At 48.0% G+C, this 19,036-nt stretch overlaps 1 protein-coding gene across 1 annotated transcript in view; it reads right to left on the bottom strand.

Moving 5' to 3' along the window:
- The window catches only part of GAB3 (GRB2 associated binding protein 3), an 82,189-nt gene extending 65,970 nt beyond the window's left edge, over window positions 1-16,219 (bottom strand). The window contains exon 1 of the mRNA XM_077888645.1: window positions 16,122-16,219. Coding sequence (XP_077744771.1) covers window positions 16,122-16,193 — 72 coding nt within the window. The 5' untranslated portion in view covers window positions 16,194-16,219. The remainder of the gene's footprint in view (window positions 1-16,121) is intronic.
- Window positions 16,220-19,036: the final 2,817 nt, after the last annotated feature.

Below are 19,036 nucleotides of genomic sequence, written 5' to 3'. Positions count from 1 at the left end.
GCGCCTGGTCGGCTCAGTCAGTGGAGCGTGTGACTCCTGATCTTAAGGGTCGTGAGTTCGAGCCCCACGTTGGGGGTACAGATGACTTAGTAAATAAAACATGTTTTTAAAAGCTGTTAAAAACAGTGAAGACCTCTGGTCACTGACATGGAGAGAATGAGAGAATACATTTTTTTCCCCCAGAACTTTTAAAATCTTGGCAACTTTCAAACCTACGATTCAGTATTACTAACTGGTCACCATGCTGTACGCTACATCTTCAGGACTAAGTTATTTTATAGCTAGAAATTTGTAGCTTTTGACCACCTTCACCCATTTCACCCACCCTGCCCCCAGCCTCTAGCAACCGCTAATCTGTTCTCTGCACGTATGAATTCAGGGCTTTTTTGTTTGTTTTTGTCTTTAGGTTCCACATACAAGTAAGATCGTGCAGTATCTGTCTTGCCCTGACTTAGTTCATTGAGCACAATGCCTTCAAGGTTGATCCATGTTGTCGCAAATGGCAGGATTTCCTTTTTGGGGGCTGAGTTATATTCCACTGTGCAGATACACCAGAATTTCTGGACCATAGGGTAGCTCTGTTTGTGGCTTTTTGAGGAACCTCCATATATTTTCCACAGTGGCTGCACTAGCTTGCATTGCTACCAACAGCGCACAAGGGTTCCCTTTTCTCCAAATCTCTTGGCTTTTTGGTACTAGCCATCCTAACAGGTGTGAAGTGACTCGCCTTTGTGGTTTTGATTTGAGTTTCCTGGGTGATCAGTGCTGCTGAGCACATTTTCACGTATCTGTTGGCCATGTGCACGTCTTCTTAAATCAACACACTGAAATGCAGAATGGCATAGAGTAAGCTACCTTTTGCGTGAAAACAGGAAGAATAAAAAAGCAAAGAAATACTGGAAGGGGCACCTGGGTGGCTCAGTTGGTTGAGCAGCCGACTCTTGGTTTCGGCTCAGGTCGTGATCTCAGGGTCATGGGATGGAGCCCCACGTGGGCTCCACGCTCAGTGGGGAGTCTGCTTGAGACTCTCTCCCTCTGCCTCTGCCCCTCACCCTGCTCGCACTTGCTCTCTCTCTCCCAAATAAAAAAATAAATATATATTTTTTAAAAAGATACTGGAAGGATAAAGGAAAAATCAATAAAAATGTTTACTTGAAGAATAAGGGTGATCAAGACAGATGAAGACAGAGGTGAAGATGAGGTTTCTTAATGTATATTTTACATATACTTTTCATTTTTGAAACATGTAAATATATCATGAACTATTCAATACCAGTTTAAAGGCCGAGACAAAAGCATAAGGAAGACAGGAAGATCACCTGAACAAAACTGTCCCCAAATAGACCCAAGTGAGTATTGAAGGTTTCTGTTGCATTTAAGATCATGTTATAGAAACAGAAATACAAACGGTTTTTATAGATGCAGAGATGCTCAATCTCACCGATTAAGAAATTCAATTAAGGGATCCCTGGGTGGCCCAGCGGTTTGGCGCCTGCCTTTGGCCCAGGGCACAATCCTGGAGACCCAGGATCGAGTCCCACATCAGGCTCCCTGCATGGAGCCTGCTTCTCCCTCTGCCTATGTCTCTGCCTCTCTCTCTCTCTCTCTCTGTGTGACTATCATAAATAAATAAAATTTAAAAAAAAATTAAAAAAAAGAAATTCAATTAAAACGGAAGACCAAAAAAAATAAAAATAAAAATAAAACAGAAGACCATTTATCAGCTCTTGACTTTGCAAAGATCAAGACATTTCATAACATACTACAATTGAGGGGTAGCAGAGGGACAGGTTCTTTCATGCACTGTTGCTGGGAATGAAAACTGACACAGCCACTTAAGACACTAATTTGCTATCTATTGGCATTTTACATTCACATACACTTTGACTCAACAATTCCACTTCTGAGAGTTTTCTCACAAGCATAATTGCACATAACCACAAAGACCAATGTACAAAGATACTCCCTGCAACACTGTTTACAGTAGCATGAGACTAGAAACAAGAAAAAAGTCTATCTTGGTGCCTCCAAACAGTAAACTATGAACCTGTTAAAAATAATGACAAATAAAAAATAATAATAATAATAATGACAAAAAATTTTTTTAATAATGACAAATATCTATATGTGCAAAAGGGAACAATCCCTAAAATATATTAAGAAAGGGGGTTATAAAATAGTGAGTATAATATGATACCATTTATGCAAAAAATGTGCTTGAATACGCATGGAATACATATCTGGAAGGAAGAAGCTGGTCCCAGTGCCTGCAGCATACGTTCCTCAAAAATACACTCTCGGGGGATCCCTGGGTGGCGCAGCGGTTTGGCGCCTGCCTTTGGCCCAGGGCGCGATCCTGGAGACCCGGGATCGAATCCCACGTCGGGCTCCCGGTGCATGGAGCCTGCTTCTCCCTCTGCCTGTGTCTCTGCCTCTCTCTCTCTCTCTCTGTGACTATCATAAATAAATAAGAATTAAAAAAAAAATAAAATCTTTAAAAAAAAAAAAAAATACACTCTCGGGGTGGGGGGTGGGTGTCTGGGTGGCTCAGTGGTTAAGCATCTGCCTTTGGCTCAGGTCATGATGTCAGAGTCCTGAGATCAAGCCCCCCATCGGGCTCCCTGCTCAGCGGGGAGCCTGCTTCTCCCGCTGCCCGGGCTAGCTCGCTTGCTCTCTGTCAAAGAAATAAAATCTTTAAAAATAATATATTATCTGGCAACAAAAAGGAACAACGAATAGGGATACCTGGCTGGCTCAGTCAGTGGAACGTGTGACTCTTGATCTCAGGGTCGTGAATCCAAGCCCCATGCTGGGTGGAAAGCTCACTTTCCAAAAAAAAATGAAGATATATATAGAGAGAGGAAACATTACTTAACAAATGGTGTTGGATCAGTTGACTGTTTGTGAAATAATATCATTCCCTCATTTCATACTAATACAGATACCAATTGAACTAGAGAAATGAAAAGTTTAAAAAAATGAAACCAGCCATGGTGATGATGAGCGTGTAAATCTGAAACTTTCAACGTATCCTCTAAACACAACTCAGAGGCTGAGATCATCCAAATGTCAGAACCTAAGAACAGAAATGAATAAACACTAAGAAGAAATAAAACAATAAAGCAAGAGTTGATTAAATTCAGAAAAGAAATAGAAAGGGTTTCTGTTTCTGCCTAGGATGCAGAAAGTTGCAATGAATATCCCTTCCACCCTGATAAGAAACCCCGAACAAAACAGAGAATCTTCATTTTCTTGAGCTCATCGAGAGCTGTGGTCACCAAGGCCCAGGGCAGAAGGGATCTGTGGTAGCAAGCCCCCTTGGTGGTGACCGTAAATATAGAGACTTCCAGGTATCTCAGAGCCCACACCCCAGCAGACACACCCAGGTGGCGTTCCTCTTCACCATAACAAGAAACAGGTTCCTGCAATTAAAACAGCTATTTGGGGTGCCTGGGTGGCTCAGCGGTTTGGTGCCTGCCTTTGGTCCAGAGCATGATCCTGGAGTCCCAGGATCGAGTCCCACATCAAGCTCCCTGCATGGAGCCTGCTTCTCTCTCTGCCTCTCTCTCTCTCTCTCTCTCTCTCTCTCTCTGTGTGTGTCTCTCATGAATAAATAAACAAAATCTTTTTAAAAAATATTTAAAATAAAATAGCTATTTGTCGGGGCGCTCAGTTGGTTAAGTGTCACTCTTGGGTTTCATCTCAGGTCTTGATCTCACAGCTCATGGGATTGAGCCCTGCATCAGGCTCCGCACTCAGTGGGAGCCTGCTTGAATATTTTCTCCCTCTGACCCTTCCCCTGCTCACGCTAGCTTGTGCTTTCTCTCCCTATCAAATAAGTACATCTTTAAAAAACAACAACAACCAGATATTGATCAACAGGATTCTCATTTCAGCTGAGGACACTTACTGTTCAATCTACAATAGAATCTCTCACTCTTGGACTACTGACATTTTGGGCCAAATTCTTTGTCGTCATCGTTGCCCTGTGCATGTAGGATATTTAGCAGCATTCCTAGTCTCTACCCTCTAGATGCTAGTGGCACCCTCCCTACCAGTTCTAATGACAAAAATGTCTCCAGATGATGCCAAATGTCTCCTGGGGATAGGAGGATAGGGTTGCATACTTAACACAGAAAAAGACTTTTTTTTTTTCAAGGCACTTGGGTGGCAGCCCATTCTGCATTCTGGCTCAGGTCACGTTCTCAGGGTCCTGGGATAGAGCCCCGAGTTGGGCTCCATACTCAGTGGAGAGTCTGCTTCAGGCTTCTCTCTCCCTCTGCCTCACCCCTCCTCAAATAAATTTAAAAATAAAAAAATACTTGTTTTTATCATCTGAAATTAAACTTTTTATTTTTTGCTAAAAATGGTATCCCTACCTGCAGGGAAAAAAAGTCACCCCCATTGAAAACCGTTGATCTAGACCCTCAAATACAAACATGAGCCGACAACCAAGAATCACCAAGCTTTTTTAAAGATTTTATTTATTTATTCATGAGAGACACACAGAGAGAGGCAGAGACATAGGCAGAGGGAGAAGCGGGCTCCATGCAGGGAGCCTGACATGGGACTCGATCCTGGGTCTCCAGGATCACACCCTGGGCTGAAAGCGGCGCTAAACTGCTGAGCCACCCGGGCAGCCCAGAATCACCAAGCTTTTAAAGAAGTTGAAACTGAATTTAAAAAGCTCTTCTTCAAATATGGCAAATATAGTCTTCTGCCTCAGGGCCTTTGCACTTTCTGTTCCCTCTTTCTAGAAACCCGTTGCCCTAAACATCCGTATGGATATGAGGGAGAAAGCCAGGATGTAATAAATATGCTAGGGAAAATTATGACAAGGTTATCCAGAAAAGATGGGAAAACTGCTGTGAAAAGGAGACAGTTCTTAGAACTTAAAAACAGGAGTAGCAATCAATGGGCTGAAAAGCAGAAAGTTTACAACTTATGCATAAATCAATGAGCTAAAAGCCTGACTTGAGCCAGTCTCTCAGAACACTGAGCAAAAGGACAGGATGATAGTAAGTATGAGAGAAAAGCTGGGACCTATCTGGAGAGCAGATCTACTCCCCTGATTCTGGGACAGGGACCACCAACCGTATTTCTCTTTCTGGTGGGCTCTGCTAATGGGAAACACTGGTGGAAGAGTGCAAGGCAGGTAAAAGGGCGATGAGACTCGCAGTAGCTCTCAGTATCCTTCCAATGGCAGGGAGACAGCACAGCCCCGGCTGCCAGCTTCCTCAGGTCCCCTCTGAGGCATTAGCAGCCTCTTTGGCAGGAGTCAGAGCAATAGATACACGGCTACGGGCTCCCCTCCCCTAAGCTCTTAGGTTATGGTCATGCCAAACTTCATCTTATGCCCCAGTTCCTTCAATAGTAGCTGCTTTCTGTAGTAACTAACATCAGAATGCCTCCTTTTTGATCTAGCCTTCTAGAGTATTCATTTGATCAAGATAAAAGAACAGTGCTAAACATGTATGCAACTCATAACAAAGCTTCAAAATACTGAGGCAAAAACTGGTAAAACTTCAAGGAGAAACAGACAAATCCACAATTATAGTCTGAGATTTCGACACCCCTCTTTCAACTGGTAAAACACAAAGACAGAAATCAACAAGGATGTGGAACTGAGCAACACTATCCACCAACTCGACCTCATTGATATTTATAGAACACTCCACCCAACAACATAATGCACATTCTTCTCAAGTACACACAGAACATTTACCAAGATAAACCGTATATCAGATCAAGCCTCAGCAAATTTACAAGGATTCAAATCATACAAAGTATGTTTTCTAACCACAATGAAATGAAATTAGAAAACAACAAAAATAAGTTTACAAGTTAAACACGCAAGTCACAGAAGAAATAACAAGGAAAACTAGAAAATATCTTGAAGTGAATGCAAAAAAAAAAAAAACCCACAACATAGCAGGATTTCTGGAATGCCACTAATGCAGTGCCAAGGGGGAAATTCATAGCACTGAATGTCTATCTTAAAAAATAAGGTGTGGACACTGCAGAAAACAATATGGAGTTTCCTCCAAAAATTAGAAATAGAACCACCAAAAAAATTCTGATTTTCTTTTAATGATTTATCTATTTATTCATGAGGGACACAGTCTGAAAGAGAGAGGCAGAGACACAGGCAGAGGGAGAAGCAGGCTCCTCGCAGGGAGCCCGATGCAAGACTCGATCCCAGATCCTGGGATCACGACCTGAGCCAAAGGCAGGTGCCCAACTGCTGAACCACCCGGGCATCCCAAAAAATCTGGAACTACCATATGATCCAGCAATTCTACTTCTCGGTATTTTTTAAAGATTTTATTTATTTACTCATGAGCAACACAGAGAGAGAGTGGGGCAGAGACACAGGCAGAGGGAGGAGCAGGCCCCATGCAGGGAGCCCGATGTGGGACTCGATCCCAGGACCCCAGGATCATGCCCTGAGCCGAAGGCAGACGCTCAACCGCTGAGCCACCCAACTTCTGGGTGTTTGTATGAAGAAAATGAAAACCCCAATTTGAAAAGATGTATGAACCCCTATGTTCACTGCAGCATCATGGAAACAACCTAAGTGTCCACTGATCAACAAACGGATAAGAAACATGTGGTCACATACACAGCCATAAAAAAGGATAACAAATCTTGCTATTTGCAACAACAGGGATGGATCTAGAGGGTATTGCCTAAGTGAAATAAAGCATACAGAGAAAGACAAATACCCTATGGTTTCACTTATATGTGGAATCTAAAAAATAAGACAAATGAACAGACAAAAAGGCAGAAACAGAACCATAAATACACAGAACTGGTGGTTGCCAGAGGGGAGGGGGCTGGGGGCTGGGCAAAAAAGGTGAAAGGGGAGGGGGAGCTACAGGCTTCCAGCTGTGGGATGAGTAAGTCAGGGGATGGAAGGCGCAGCACCGGGATACAGTCGATGGCACCTAACAGCAGCGCGGGGGACAGGTGGGAGCTCCACCTGCGCTGAGCGTAGCACCGCCTATAGACGTGGCGCAGCACTGTTTACACCCGAAATTACTCTGACATTGTTATGCCGACTACAGTGCGACAACAACAACAGAAAAGAAAAAAAGGAACGTCTCAAGTCATGACCTCAGGTTCTACTGTCGGTGATCGGTGATCCGCAGAGAGCGTCCCGGCTGCTGGGCAGCCAACGCTCAGGGAAAGCAAACACAAAAGACCACACAGTCCACTGGCCCGTTTATAGATTATCAGAAAAGGCGGATCTAGAGATGGAAAGATCAGTTGCTGCCTGGGGCTGGGGAGGGAGTGAGCACCGACTGCAAACAGGCCAAGGCATCTTCTGAGAGGACAGAAATGGTTTAAACCTGGACTGTAGTAACGGTTGCACGACGACAGATTTACTAGAAATCATCCAACTACACACTTACAATGGGTGAACTCTATAGCGTGTGTGTGTGTGTGTGTGTGTGTGTGTGTGTGTACACCTCAATAAAGCTGTCTTTAAAAGCCACTGGAAAAAAAATAATAAAAATAAATAAATAAAAGCCACTGGGATGTGTGGGAATGCATTCTAAGGGTAGTAGGCCAAGCAAGACAAAACATAATCCTGGATCAAGCTAAATGTGTTGTCATGGCCGTGCTTACACCAGAGCTCCTCGGCTTAATGTGTGGCTAAGCACCCAGAGTGCTCTTGCAGCAGTTTGCCCGACCGAAGCACGGACTGAATGGTGGCTACATTCAATGAAGTTCAGGTACTAGGGGTTCCTAGTAAGAGGAGAATCGCAAAGGCATAGGCAGGTAGGAGGATGTCATGGGTCTCCCATGTGTGGTGTCTTCGCTCACCCATCTCCACCGTATCTCCTGAAAGACTATTTTAGGAAAGTTGGATGGATGAATGAAGTTTTGTGTTTTTTTTTTTTTATTTATGATAGTCACACAGAGAGAGACAGAGAGGCAGAGACACAGGCAGAGGGAGAAGCAGGCTCCATGCACCGGGAGCCCGACGTGGGATTCGATCCCGGGTCTCCAGGATCGTGCCCGGGGCCAAAGGCAGGCGCCAAACCGCTGCGCCACCCAGGGATCCCTGGATGAATGAAGTTTTGACCTAGTTCAACCTCAGAGTAGACCCACCGAGTTTATGGCAATCTCTCCGCTTCTCGAACGTGTAATTGGAACAACATCCCTGGCAACTGATCAAATCCCTACATCAGCCTTCTGGTCTGTGGAGTTGAGGACTTTGATAGCAGGAAGGGCAAGAATCACTGGCACTCCCCACACTCACTACCAGAATAGCCATCCAAAAGCAACTCCAGGGCAGCCCGGGTGGCTCAGCGGTTTAGCGCCTGCCTTCATCCCAGGGCGTGATCCTGGAATCCCGGGATCGAGTCCCACGTCGGGCTCCTGGTGCATGGGGCCTGCTTCTCCCTCTGCCTGGGTCTCTGCCTCTCTCTCTCTGTATCTATCATGAATAAATAAATAAATAAAATCTTTTAAAAAAGGCAACTCCACAGGCTTGGAGGAATCGCGGAGATGAGCCCCCAACAAAAATGTCAAAGAGGGATCCCTGGGTGGCGCAGCGGTTTGGCGTCTGCCTTTGGCCCGGGGCGCGATCCTGGAGACCCGGGATCGAATCCCATGTCGGGCTCCCGGTGCATGGAGCCTGCTTCTCCCTCTGCCTGTGTCTCTGCCTCTCTGTCTCTCTCTGTGTGACTATCATGAATAAATAAATTAAAAATTAAAAAAAAAATGTCAAAGATACAGGGGAGGTGACTCTATCATATCACACCCCACTTGACATGCCTGTTCGGCCTCCTGGACAATGTATGATCATGAAATTCGCCCAGTGTTGATGCCAATTGCAGCTGCTCTCCTGGACACAGCCTCCTCACTAGATCAAATCAACACACCCCTGGCATCTTGTACGCAGCTATCACTGGCAAACGCTTTTATCCCTCTATCAACTAGCAAGAATCAGAAATAGTTCATTTGGGGGGGCCTGGGTGGTTCAGTGGTTGAGCATCTGCCTTTGGCTCAGGTCGTGATCCCCAAGTCCTGGGATCGAGTCCCGCGGCAGGGACTTACCCCCTGTAAGTAGCCTGCTTCTCCCTCTGCCTCTCTCTCTACGTCTCTTATGGATAAATAAACAGAATCTTACAAAAAATGAAATAGTCCACTGTCAACTGACATGAACAATAGCACACCGTTTTTTTCAAGATTTTATTTATTTATTTATTCATGAAAGACACGCAGAGAAGAGAGAGAGGCAGAGACACAGGCAGAGAGAGAAGCAGGCTCCACGCAGGAAGCCCGATGTGGGACTCGACCCCGGGTCTCCAGGACCACACCCTGGGCTGAAGGTGGCACTAAACCACTGAGCCACCCAGGCTGCCCTAGCACACCTTTATGATTTTGCCCTAAAGCTATGAGAAGTCTGCTACTGTGCCATAACGTACTCCATGGAGATTGATTTCCTTGACATCTCACAGAGCACCACACTGGGACACTGCATTAATGACATCATGCCAATTAGACCTGTTGAGCACAAAGCAGAGAGCACCTTTACTCAAGACGACACATGCCAGAAAGTCCAAGTTAACTCTCTAAGTTTCAGGGTCCTGACCCCTAAATGAAGTTTCTAGGGGCACAGTGATCTGGAGCAGGCTATCTTCTCCAATGTGGAGGAGAAGTTGCTGCATGTTTCATTAGTAGACAGGGACACTAAGACAGTCATTATAAACCTGTCCCTGGAGTGCCTGGCCAGCTCAGTCAGAAGAGCATGCAAGAAAAAAAAAATTAAAATTAAAAAATAAGAAAAGAAGAGCATGCAAGTCTTGATCCTGGGGCTTGTATCTTCGAGCCCCATGTGGAGGGTAGAAATTATTTTTTTTGGAGGGTAGAAATTACTAAAACATAAATAAATAACCGTTAAAAATACATATAAATAAATAAATACATCCTACATATTCAAGAAGGCAGAGAAAGCATTAGCATATTAAGGAGAGAGAGAGAGAAAAGATTTAACTTCTAGAGATGAAAAATATAAGGTCTGAAGTGAAAAACACACTGGATGGCATTAACAGCAGATTAGACGCTGCAGAAAAAAAGTAAGTAGAAAACTGAAGATACAACCATCCCTAAGAAATAACTTTAGACCCACAGATCCAAGAAGCTCAATGAACCCCAAGTACAAGAAACATGAAGAAAATAATACCAAGGCACATCATAATCAAATAACTTTAAACCAGTAATAACAGGTAGAAAAAAAACATATATAAAGGAACAAAGGAACAATGCATATGAGAAAACAGTAATGCAACATCTTTAAAATTCAAATTTCAAATTCAAATTTCCCTTTCTTTCAAAGGGAAAGAAATTAAGCTAAAATTCTTTACCTACAAAAAATATCAATCAAGAATTGAGGCAAAAGAAAAAATAAAATACTACTAGTAGGGATTTTTTTTTGCTGAGTAGGGAGCCTGCTTCTCCTTCTTCCTGTGCCCCTGCCTCTGCTCATGCTCGCTCTCTCACATGCTCCCTCTCTCTCAAATAATAACTAAAATATTTTTTTGAAGATTTTTATTTTATTTATTCATGAGAGACAGAGAGAGAGAGAGAGAGAGAGGCAGAGACCCAGGCCAAGGGAGAAGCAGGCCCCATGCAGGGAGCCCAACACGGGACTCGATCCCGGGACTCCAGGATCACACCCGGGGCCGAAGGTGGCACTAAACCACTAAGCCACTGGGGCTGCCCAATAAAATCTTTTTTAAAAATGATAAGGGACTATAACAAACAATTTTATCACAATTAGCTCAAGTACTTAAATGAACTAGAGAAAATCCTTGAAAGCCATTAACCACCAAAGCTTATTCGACAAGATATAAGTAATCTGAATAGTCCTATTAGCTGGTAAAAAGAGATCATGTTCATAGTTAATAACCATCCCACAAAGCAAAGTCCAGGCCCAGATGGTTTCACCAGTGTATTTTAGCAAACATTTAAGGAAAAGGGAATAGCAATAGTAGCCAATATCTTTCAGAACATTGGAAGGCGGGGAGACACTTCCGAAACGATCCTATGAGGTCAGCATTATGCTAATAGCAAAGCCAGACACAAATAGTACAAAAATGAAAACTACAGACCAATATCCCTCACGGACAAATGCACAAAAACCCTCAGCAAAATAAAAGTAGATTAAATCCTGCAACATATGAAAAAAATAATATATTACAACCAAGTGATATCCCAGGAGTTGAGGGCCAGCTCAGCATGCAAAAATCAACGGTTGGAATACTTTACCCCAGAAACAGACAAAGACAGAAAAAGCGTATCATTATTTCTGGAGATGCAGGAAAGGCATTTAATAAAATCCAATTCAAAAAAAATAAAATAAAATAAAATCCAATTCATAAAAGAAGTCTCAAAAATAAATAAATAAAAAAATAAGAAGTCTCAGCAAACCAGCAATATGAGGGAACTTCCCTGACTTGATAAAAGGCAACTACAAAAAGCCTACAGCTAGCACACTTAAAAGGTAAAAGACTAAAAAAGAAAAAAAAAAAAAAAGGTAAAAGACTAAATGCTTTTGCCCTACAATCAGGGGAATCAAAGGCCGGGGCGTCTGCTCTCATCACCTCTAAGTAATATTGATAGTAAACTATAAACAAGCCTCCCAGAACTAAATAAATATGTGAGTTCAGCAAGGTTGCAGGATACGGGGTGAATATCTAGAAATCAATGGACAAACTGATTCTGAAACCGATATGCAAAGGCAAAGGACCTAGAATAGGCAAAAACAGCTCTGAAAAGAAAAACAAAGTTGGAGGGCCCAATCTGCCTGACTCCAAGAATTATCATAAAACTACTGCCATCAAAACAGCATAAAGCTGAACAAAGGAATCGGTGTAACAGACTAGAGAACACAGAATTGCATCTACCAATCACAGCCCATTCATCTTTAACAAAGTTGCAAAAGTAATTCAATGGACTAAAGACCGTCTACCCAATAAGTGGTACTGGAACAAAAGGACTAAGGTCGCAAAACAAAAAAACAAAAAACAAAAAACAAAAACCCACAACATAAATCTCACACCTTTGACAAAATTTAACTCAAATGGATCATTGAGTAACTATAAAAACCAAAATCTTTCAGATCTAGGGCTAGGCAAAGAATTCTAAGGTTGTTTTTTTTTTTAATGTTTTATGTATTTGGCAGAGAGCACAAGCAGGGGGACAGAGGGAGAGGGAGAAGGAGAAGCAGGCTCCCCCGCTGAGCAGGGAGCCCCATGTGGGGCGGGCTTGATCCCAGGGCCCTGAGATCGTGACCTGAGCCGAAGTCAGATGCTGAACCCACTGAGCCACCCAGGTGACCCTGAGTTCTTAGACTTAACATTAAAAGCACAATCCATAAGGGAACGTTTGATAAACTGGATGTAATTAAAACTTCAAACTCCTTGTCCTACAAAGATACTGTAAAGAGAATGAAGGAGCACCTGGGTGGTTCAGTGGGTTAAGTGTCCGACTCCTGATTTTGGGTCAGGTCATGATCCCAGCGTCGTGAGGTCAAGCCCTGCATCAGGCTCTGTGCTCAGTGAGGAGTCAGCTTGTCCCTCTCCCTCTGCTCCTCCCGTCTCTCTCCCTCTTTCCCAAATAAATACGTTAAAATAAAATCTTGGGGGACGCCTGGGTGGCTTAGTGGTTGAGCGTCTGCCTTTGGCTCAGGACATGATCCTGGAGTCTGGGGATCGAGTCCCGTGTTGGGCTCCCTGCATGGAGCCTGCTTCTCCCTGTGCCTGGGTCTCTGCCTCTTTCTCTCTGGGTCTTTCATGAATAAATAAATAAAATATTTTTTAAAAAATAAAATAAAACCTTGGGATCCCTGGGTGGCTCCATCATTAAGCGCGTGCCTTCAGCCCAGGGCATATCCTGGAGTCCCAAGATCGAGTCCCATGTCAGGCTCCCTGCATGGAGCCTGCTTGTCTCTCTGCCTGTGTCTCTGCCTCGCTGTCTGTCTCTCATGAATAAATAAATAAAATCTTTTTAAAAAATATTTAAGAAAACCTAAATGTGATAATACAAGTCCTCAGTGTAATGCATGGGATATATAGACCATTCAATACATGTGAATTATTATCCTCTATTATCATTGCTGTTACAGGACTCTTTAAAATTGAGAAAGTAAAAAGGCAAATGTGCATTAATAGAAAAAGTGTTAAACTACGTCACTTCAATTACAGAAATATTAGGTAGTGGTCTAAAAGAATGAAGTAGGGCAGCCCCGGTGGCCTAGTGGGTTAGCCTCTCTCTCTCTCTGTGTGTCTGTCATGAATAAATAAATAAATAAATAAATAAATAAATAAATAAATAAATTACTTTAATAAAAATAAAAATAAAAATAAAAGAATGAAGTAAATCAATCTGCATTAATCTGGAAAGATGTCCAGAATCATTGTGAAAAAGGCAAACTGCAGGACACTTGTAGAGTATGATCTCATTTGTGTAAAAATAAAATCGCTATGTTTTGAAGAAATTTTTCTACAATGATACTCACCAAACTGCTAACAGTTGTTATCCCTAGGGAGGGGAGTGGTGTGAGGAGGAGTTCAGAGAAACGGGGGCTCTCGCTTCTTATTCTACTTATTCCTAGATTGTCTGAATTTTTACCAGGATCTATAACAATATTTTTGATACACACAACACAAAACAAAAGTGTCAACTGTCTGTTAAAAGACTGGGGCGGGGGATCCCTGAGTGGCTCAGCGGTGTGGAGCCTGCCTTTGGCCCAGGGCGTGATCCTGGGGACCCTGGATCGAGTCCCGCGTCGGGCTCCTGGTGCATGGAGCCTGCTTCTCCCTCTGCCTGGGTCTCTGCCTCTCTCTCTCTCTCTCTCTCTCTCTCTCATAAATAAATAAATAAAATCTTTTAAAAAATAAAAAATAAATAAAAGAGTGGGGCGATAAAAATAACCTGATTGCCTTGGCTCAGGGATTCAAGAGGATGGAGCAGGAGCTTACCTTGGACTGAAATATTAACCTAAAAATAGACTCCGCTTGCGCTTGTAACTTAACCAACACGAGCCGGGCTGCTAGCTGGCCCGGGGCCCCAGGACAGAGTCGTCGCCTGCCTGTGCCACTAAGCACCTTGGTTACGTGCTCGGGTTCTAGACGGCAGCCCGTGGACCTCCGGGAAACGGGGATCGATCGCTTTTTGTCTGTGTAGCCCCGTGACACGGGGCTGGACTCAGAGTTGATGCTCGGCTGAAATCAAGAACGACGACCCCTGGCAATATGGGAATTCAAGGTGGCTGTGTAGACGCGGCCGGCCGGGCCCCGTTGGCTTGACTCACGATCGCCACCTAGTGGCAGCAGGGATTCCTGCCGGAGCCGGAGCCGGAGCCGGAGCCCGGCCAGGCGTGTTCTGGGGTGCCCTGCACAGAACACCGCCACCGCCAAGGGAGCGCGAGCGTCAGAGAAAGGGCACAGCCATGGGGTCATGGTCTACGCCTTCGGGGGCCGCTAGGCTACGTCGACGTGCTGCTGCGTGTTACGTGTGCAGCCGCCCCCCGCGCCCACCAGCTGCTCAAAGTCCACACTCGCTACACCTGATTCGGCCAAAGGCAATGACCACATGTGGTTGTAGGTCTACACCGGATGCTTTGCCAGAATTGATGAAACCCTCCTAATCTTTCCTAAGCCCGTCTGCTCGGGGCAAGATAGAAAACAAGAGCAGAAAACTTCTTGGGAGTGCGTGTCAGTCTGAAAATACCTGGTGAGCCCTGTGACAAGGGCTTGGCTGCCCGTGCGGGGCTCAGGGGACAGGTTTTCTTGTCCTGCGTCCCTTGAGCACCATCGAGTCCTCCAAGTAGGTTTACTGCTAGGGAAGCAGCTGAGTGACAACAGTGGGAGAAATGCTGTAGCTTGTGTTTGGGGACAGGGGACTGAAAGCCAGTAGTGAATCGACATGCTGGCGGCTCAGGTGAGCAAAATGTTGCTCGGGCGAGGGTCGCGTGGGTGGCTCCGTGGGTTGAGCATGTGAGTCTTGATCTTGGAGTCGTGAGTGCCACGCCCCTATGGGGTCTAGAGAAAACTTCAAAATAATAAGTTAAAAATGAAGAAAAAGGGGTCCCTGGGTGGGTCAGTGGTTTAGCACCTGCCTTGGGTCCAGGTCGTGACCCGGGGTCCCGGGATTGGATCCTGCGTCGGGCTCTCTGCGTGGAGCCTGCCTCTGCCTCTGCCTGTGTCTCTGCCTCTCTCTGTCTCTTTCTGTGTTTCATGAATAAATAAATAAAATGTTTTTTAAAAATCAGGGGAAAAAAAGCAATCAACAAGTACAGCTTTGAAAAGCTTTGCAAAATGCCGCTCAGCAGAGCAAACAACACAACGTTCTCAGGGCTGCTGGCGCAGGCCGCTGCCTGGTTCACGGGGAAGGGGCCAGTGGCCGAGGAAGTTCCTGCTCTCACATGGGTCCCGTCACCCCTCGTGGCGGGATTCACTCCCGATTCAAGTGTTTCCCGTTTGGCGTCCTCGGGTGGCACACGGTGCGTGCAGGGAGCGCGGAGCTGGACGCGGGCCCCGGGCTGGGGGCGCTCGCTGCGGCCCCGCGCGTTGGTGGCCGGGCGGTGGGGGCGGCGCGGGCGGGACCCGGGAGCAGCCGCAGCCCCGTGTGTGTGTGTGTGTGTGCGCGAGTCCCCGCGGGAGCGCGCTCAGCGACCCGGCCCCGCCACCGCGGAGGACAGCGGGCCACCGGGCGGGCGCAGCGCGTGCGGCTCGGCGCGGGACGCCCCGGGGGCCGCGCCCTCCCTCCCGAGCGCCGGGGCCGGGGCCGCCGCAGTCCGGGGTGCAGCGGCCGCTGCCAGAGCGCGGTGTCAGCGGAAAGAGCCGGGGAGCGACGGCGGAGGAACCGGAGGCCGCCGCGGAAGGCTCGGGGCCGCGCGCGCCCGTGACAGCCGCGCCGGGGCGCCCCGGGGGTGCCGAGCCCCGCCGCCCCGGCCCCGCGCCCTCCCCGGCGCCCTCCCCGCCCGGCCGCCCGCGCCGGCCTCCGGCCCCCGAGCGCGACGCGTCCCCGCCAGCCCCCCGCCCGCGGCGGCCCGGCCCGACGTGCGAGCCCGCGGCGCGCGGCCCCGGGGCGCCCCCACTCACGTAGCGCTGCAGCTTCCTCTCGGGGGGCGACTTGACGAGCCAGCCCGTGCACACGGCGTCGCCCGCACTCATCGTGGCCGCCGCCGCCGCTTCCTCCAGCTGGGTCGCCGCGGCAGGAGGAAGTCGGCCGGGGATGCCGGCGGGGCGGGCCCAGCGCCGCCCGCCCCGGCACCGCCCCGGCCCCCGCCGCGACCCCCGCCCCCGGCCCCCGCGGCCCCCCGGCGGGGACGGCGCCACCGCCCGCCGCCCGGACGGCGCGGGGGAGCGCGCGGCCGCGGGAGCCCGGGCGCGGGCCGCACCTGCGAGGCGCCCGGGGCGGCGGGAGGAGGCGGGCGGCCCGCGCCCCGCCAGCGTTTTCGCGGATCGACTCTCCCCCCCCCCCCCCCCCGATCCTGCGGTCCGCGCGGCTCAGATGGGCCCCGGAACCCGGGGCACCCCAGCCCCAAAGCTCGCAAGCCGCCAGCGAAGCCCCGGGCGCCGGGGTCTCCCGGGATGGGCGCAGACACCCCGGGAAATGGGCCTCAGCATTGGCCCCACTGTCCGAACCCACACTTTGTCAACAGACGAGCGCGCGTGATCACCGCGACCGTGGGCACCCGCGAAGCGCACGTACCTGGCCCTTGCTCCCCGCGCCACCACCCTGGCCCGCAGCGCCCGGGCCCCTCCTGCGCTGCCCCTCCCGTGAAAGTGACGCTACACTGCGTGTTATTCTGTATGTTGGCAAATCGAACACCAATAAAAATGAATTAAAAAAAATAAAGTGACACTACGAAAAAAGACTTCTTGGCCTCCTACCCTACATTCGAAATTTCGAGAAAGACACAATCCTCTGCTCTCATAGGATCGCTCACGCTTTCATGGAGGAAACAGAATGTGCTAGAAGTGTCTCAACAAAATGGGACTTAAGTTACGAATGCAGGTGCTCACAAAATCATTGGGTGCTGCAGCGGGGGGCCCAGGGCTACCCCCAGCCTGGGCTCCAAGGCCACATCACCCAGACGCTATGACTTCGGCCAAGCTGGCCTCCAGCTACCGCGGCAGTGCACGGCTCAGAGCCCACTCGGCCCTGAACACCACCACCAGCCCCCGCTTGCCTGCGGCTTCCCTCCCCTCCCTCTAGGGTATCACATTAGCCACACCTAATTCACAACCAGAGATCCACATTCGGGGGAGAATGAGAAATATCATTCTTTCTATTTGTTTCTTCGGGGGTTTTTTTGTTTGTTTGTTTCATTTTGTTTCTTTTTTTGCTCTCCCACCTTTCCAAATAGGATGAAATGAAACTTTTGGGAAACCACATAGGCACCAGAGGCCACCTGCTACCTGGTCAACATCCATACGCACCCTGTGCACAAAACACACTTACTTCGGCAACAACAGCTTGCCCCCACGGAAATGATGTGGCCATCGCTCCTACAAACTGAAAAGCACTCCTTAAAACAGGAGACCAAAAGTTCCATTAGTCATTGTAGCCACATCTAGGGGAGACTCCGTGCTCCTCTACTTCATATATCACCCCACCTCAATATCCTAGACCTCAAGAACAAACACTATAGAGCTAACCTGTCACCTTTTGTTGAAACGTATACAATATAGAAAAAAAACTTGCAAGATTTTGTATGTACACACACAGTTACCACGATTCTTATTCCTAGAACTGCTCTTCAGACCGTAATTGGTCTTTATGATCTTCCTTCTTCTACTACCTTCTCTGTCCTCCCTTTGTTCTCAAACCAAGAACTCAAGTGGTCAGAACCCTTTATAGATCTCGTGAGTGACCCAAACCTTGACTGCCCCCAAACCCGAGGCCTCGGAGGTCCTGCGTGGACTGGCTGTGGTCAGGGGTGCCCCAGGAGATCCCCTGCATTCCCGACACACTCCTTCCCAGCCCCATTGTGGAGCAGCAGACCTTTTCCCCTCCACAAGCAACAATATCAACACACCACACCCCCCAGCCAGCTTGGTCAACCCTCAGTTTGCCGGCTTTGCCTGTCCGTTCAGTAGCATCAGAAAACCCTCAGGCCACAAGGCGAGCTCAACTGCGATTCATTAGAACCAAAGTCTGGCCCCGAAGGAAGCGCCCTTTCTTTGGGAACCAGCAGAGCTCAAGGCTGTGGGGATGGAGAGGGACTCCGAGACGGTGGCTTAGGCAGGACGCGGAGAGGAGCGGCTCCCACTGTCACCTCCTGAGTCCTGAGGCCGGGGATTCTGACTGTAGACAGACAGCACCGTACACTGGTCACCACTTCCAGTATTTCGGCCTCATCCTGTAAAAGACAAAACCTCCACCTTTCAGCTTGGCTTCCCCCAACTGCGACAATCGTGGAGTCTGCAGCTCGCCAAGCAGCCGGCCAGGCCAGGGGCCTTAGGGCGATGAGGACCGTAGTAGGGCCAGTGCAGTCCCTCAGCACAAGCACAAGCACACCCGAGCACCTGTCCTTTGTCTTTCCCTGATTTTTTTTTAAGATTTTATTTATTCACGAGAGACACACACAGAGAGAGAGAAAGAGAGGGAGAAGCAGACTCCATGCAGGGAGCCAGACGTGGGACTCGATCCCGGGACCCCAGGATCACACCCTGGGCTGAAGGCAGACGCTCAACCGCTGAGCCACCCGGGCTGCCCTCCCTGATTTTTTTTTTAAGTAAATGCTACCCCTGGGGGTGCCTGGGTGGCTCAGTTAAGCATCTGCCTCTGGGCTCAGGTCGGGATCCCTGGAGCCCACGTGGGGCTCCCTCAGCAGGAGTCTGCTTCTCCCACTCCCTGCGCCCCCCCTTTCCCACCCCCCGTTTTCAAATACATAAATAATTTTTTTAAAGATTTTTATTTATTTAATCATCAGAGAGAGGGATCCCTGGGTGGCGCAGCGGTTTGGCGCCTGCCTTTGGCCCAGGGCGCGATCCTGGAGACCCGGGAT

Source organism: Canis aureus, chromosome X (assembly GCF_053574225.1).
Source record: "Canis aureus isolate CA01 chromosome X, VMU_Caureus_v.1.0, whole genome shotgun sequence".
In the NCBI taxonomy this organism is placed as follows: domain Eukaryota; kingdom Metazoa; phylum Chordata; class Mammalia; order Carnivora; family Canidae; genus Canis; species Canis aureus.
The sequence above is the reverse complement of the archived record's forward strand: the minus strand, read 5'-3'. Positions and strand labels throughout refer to the sequence as shown.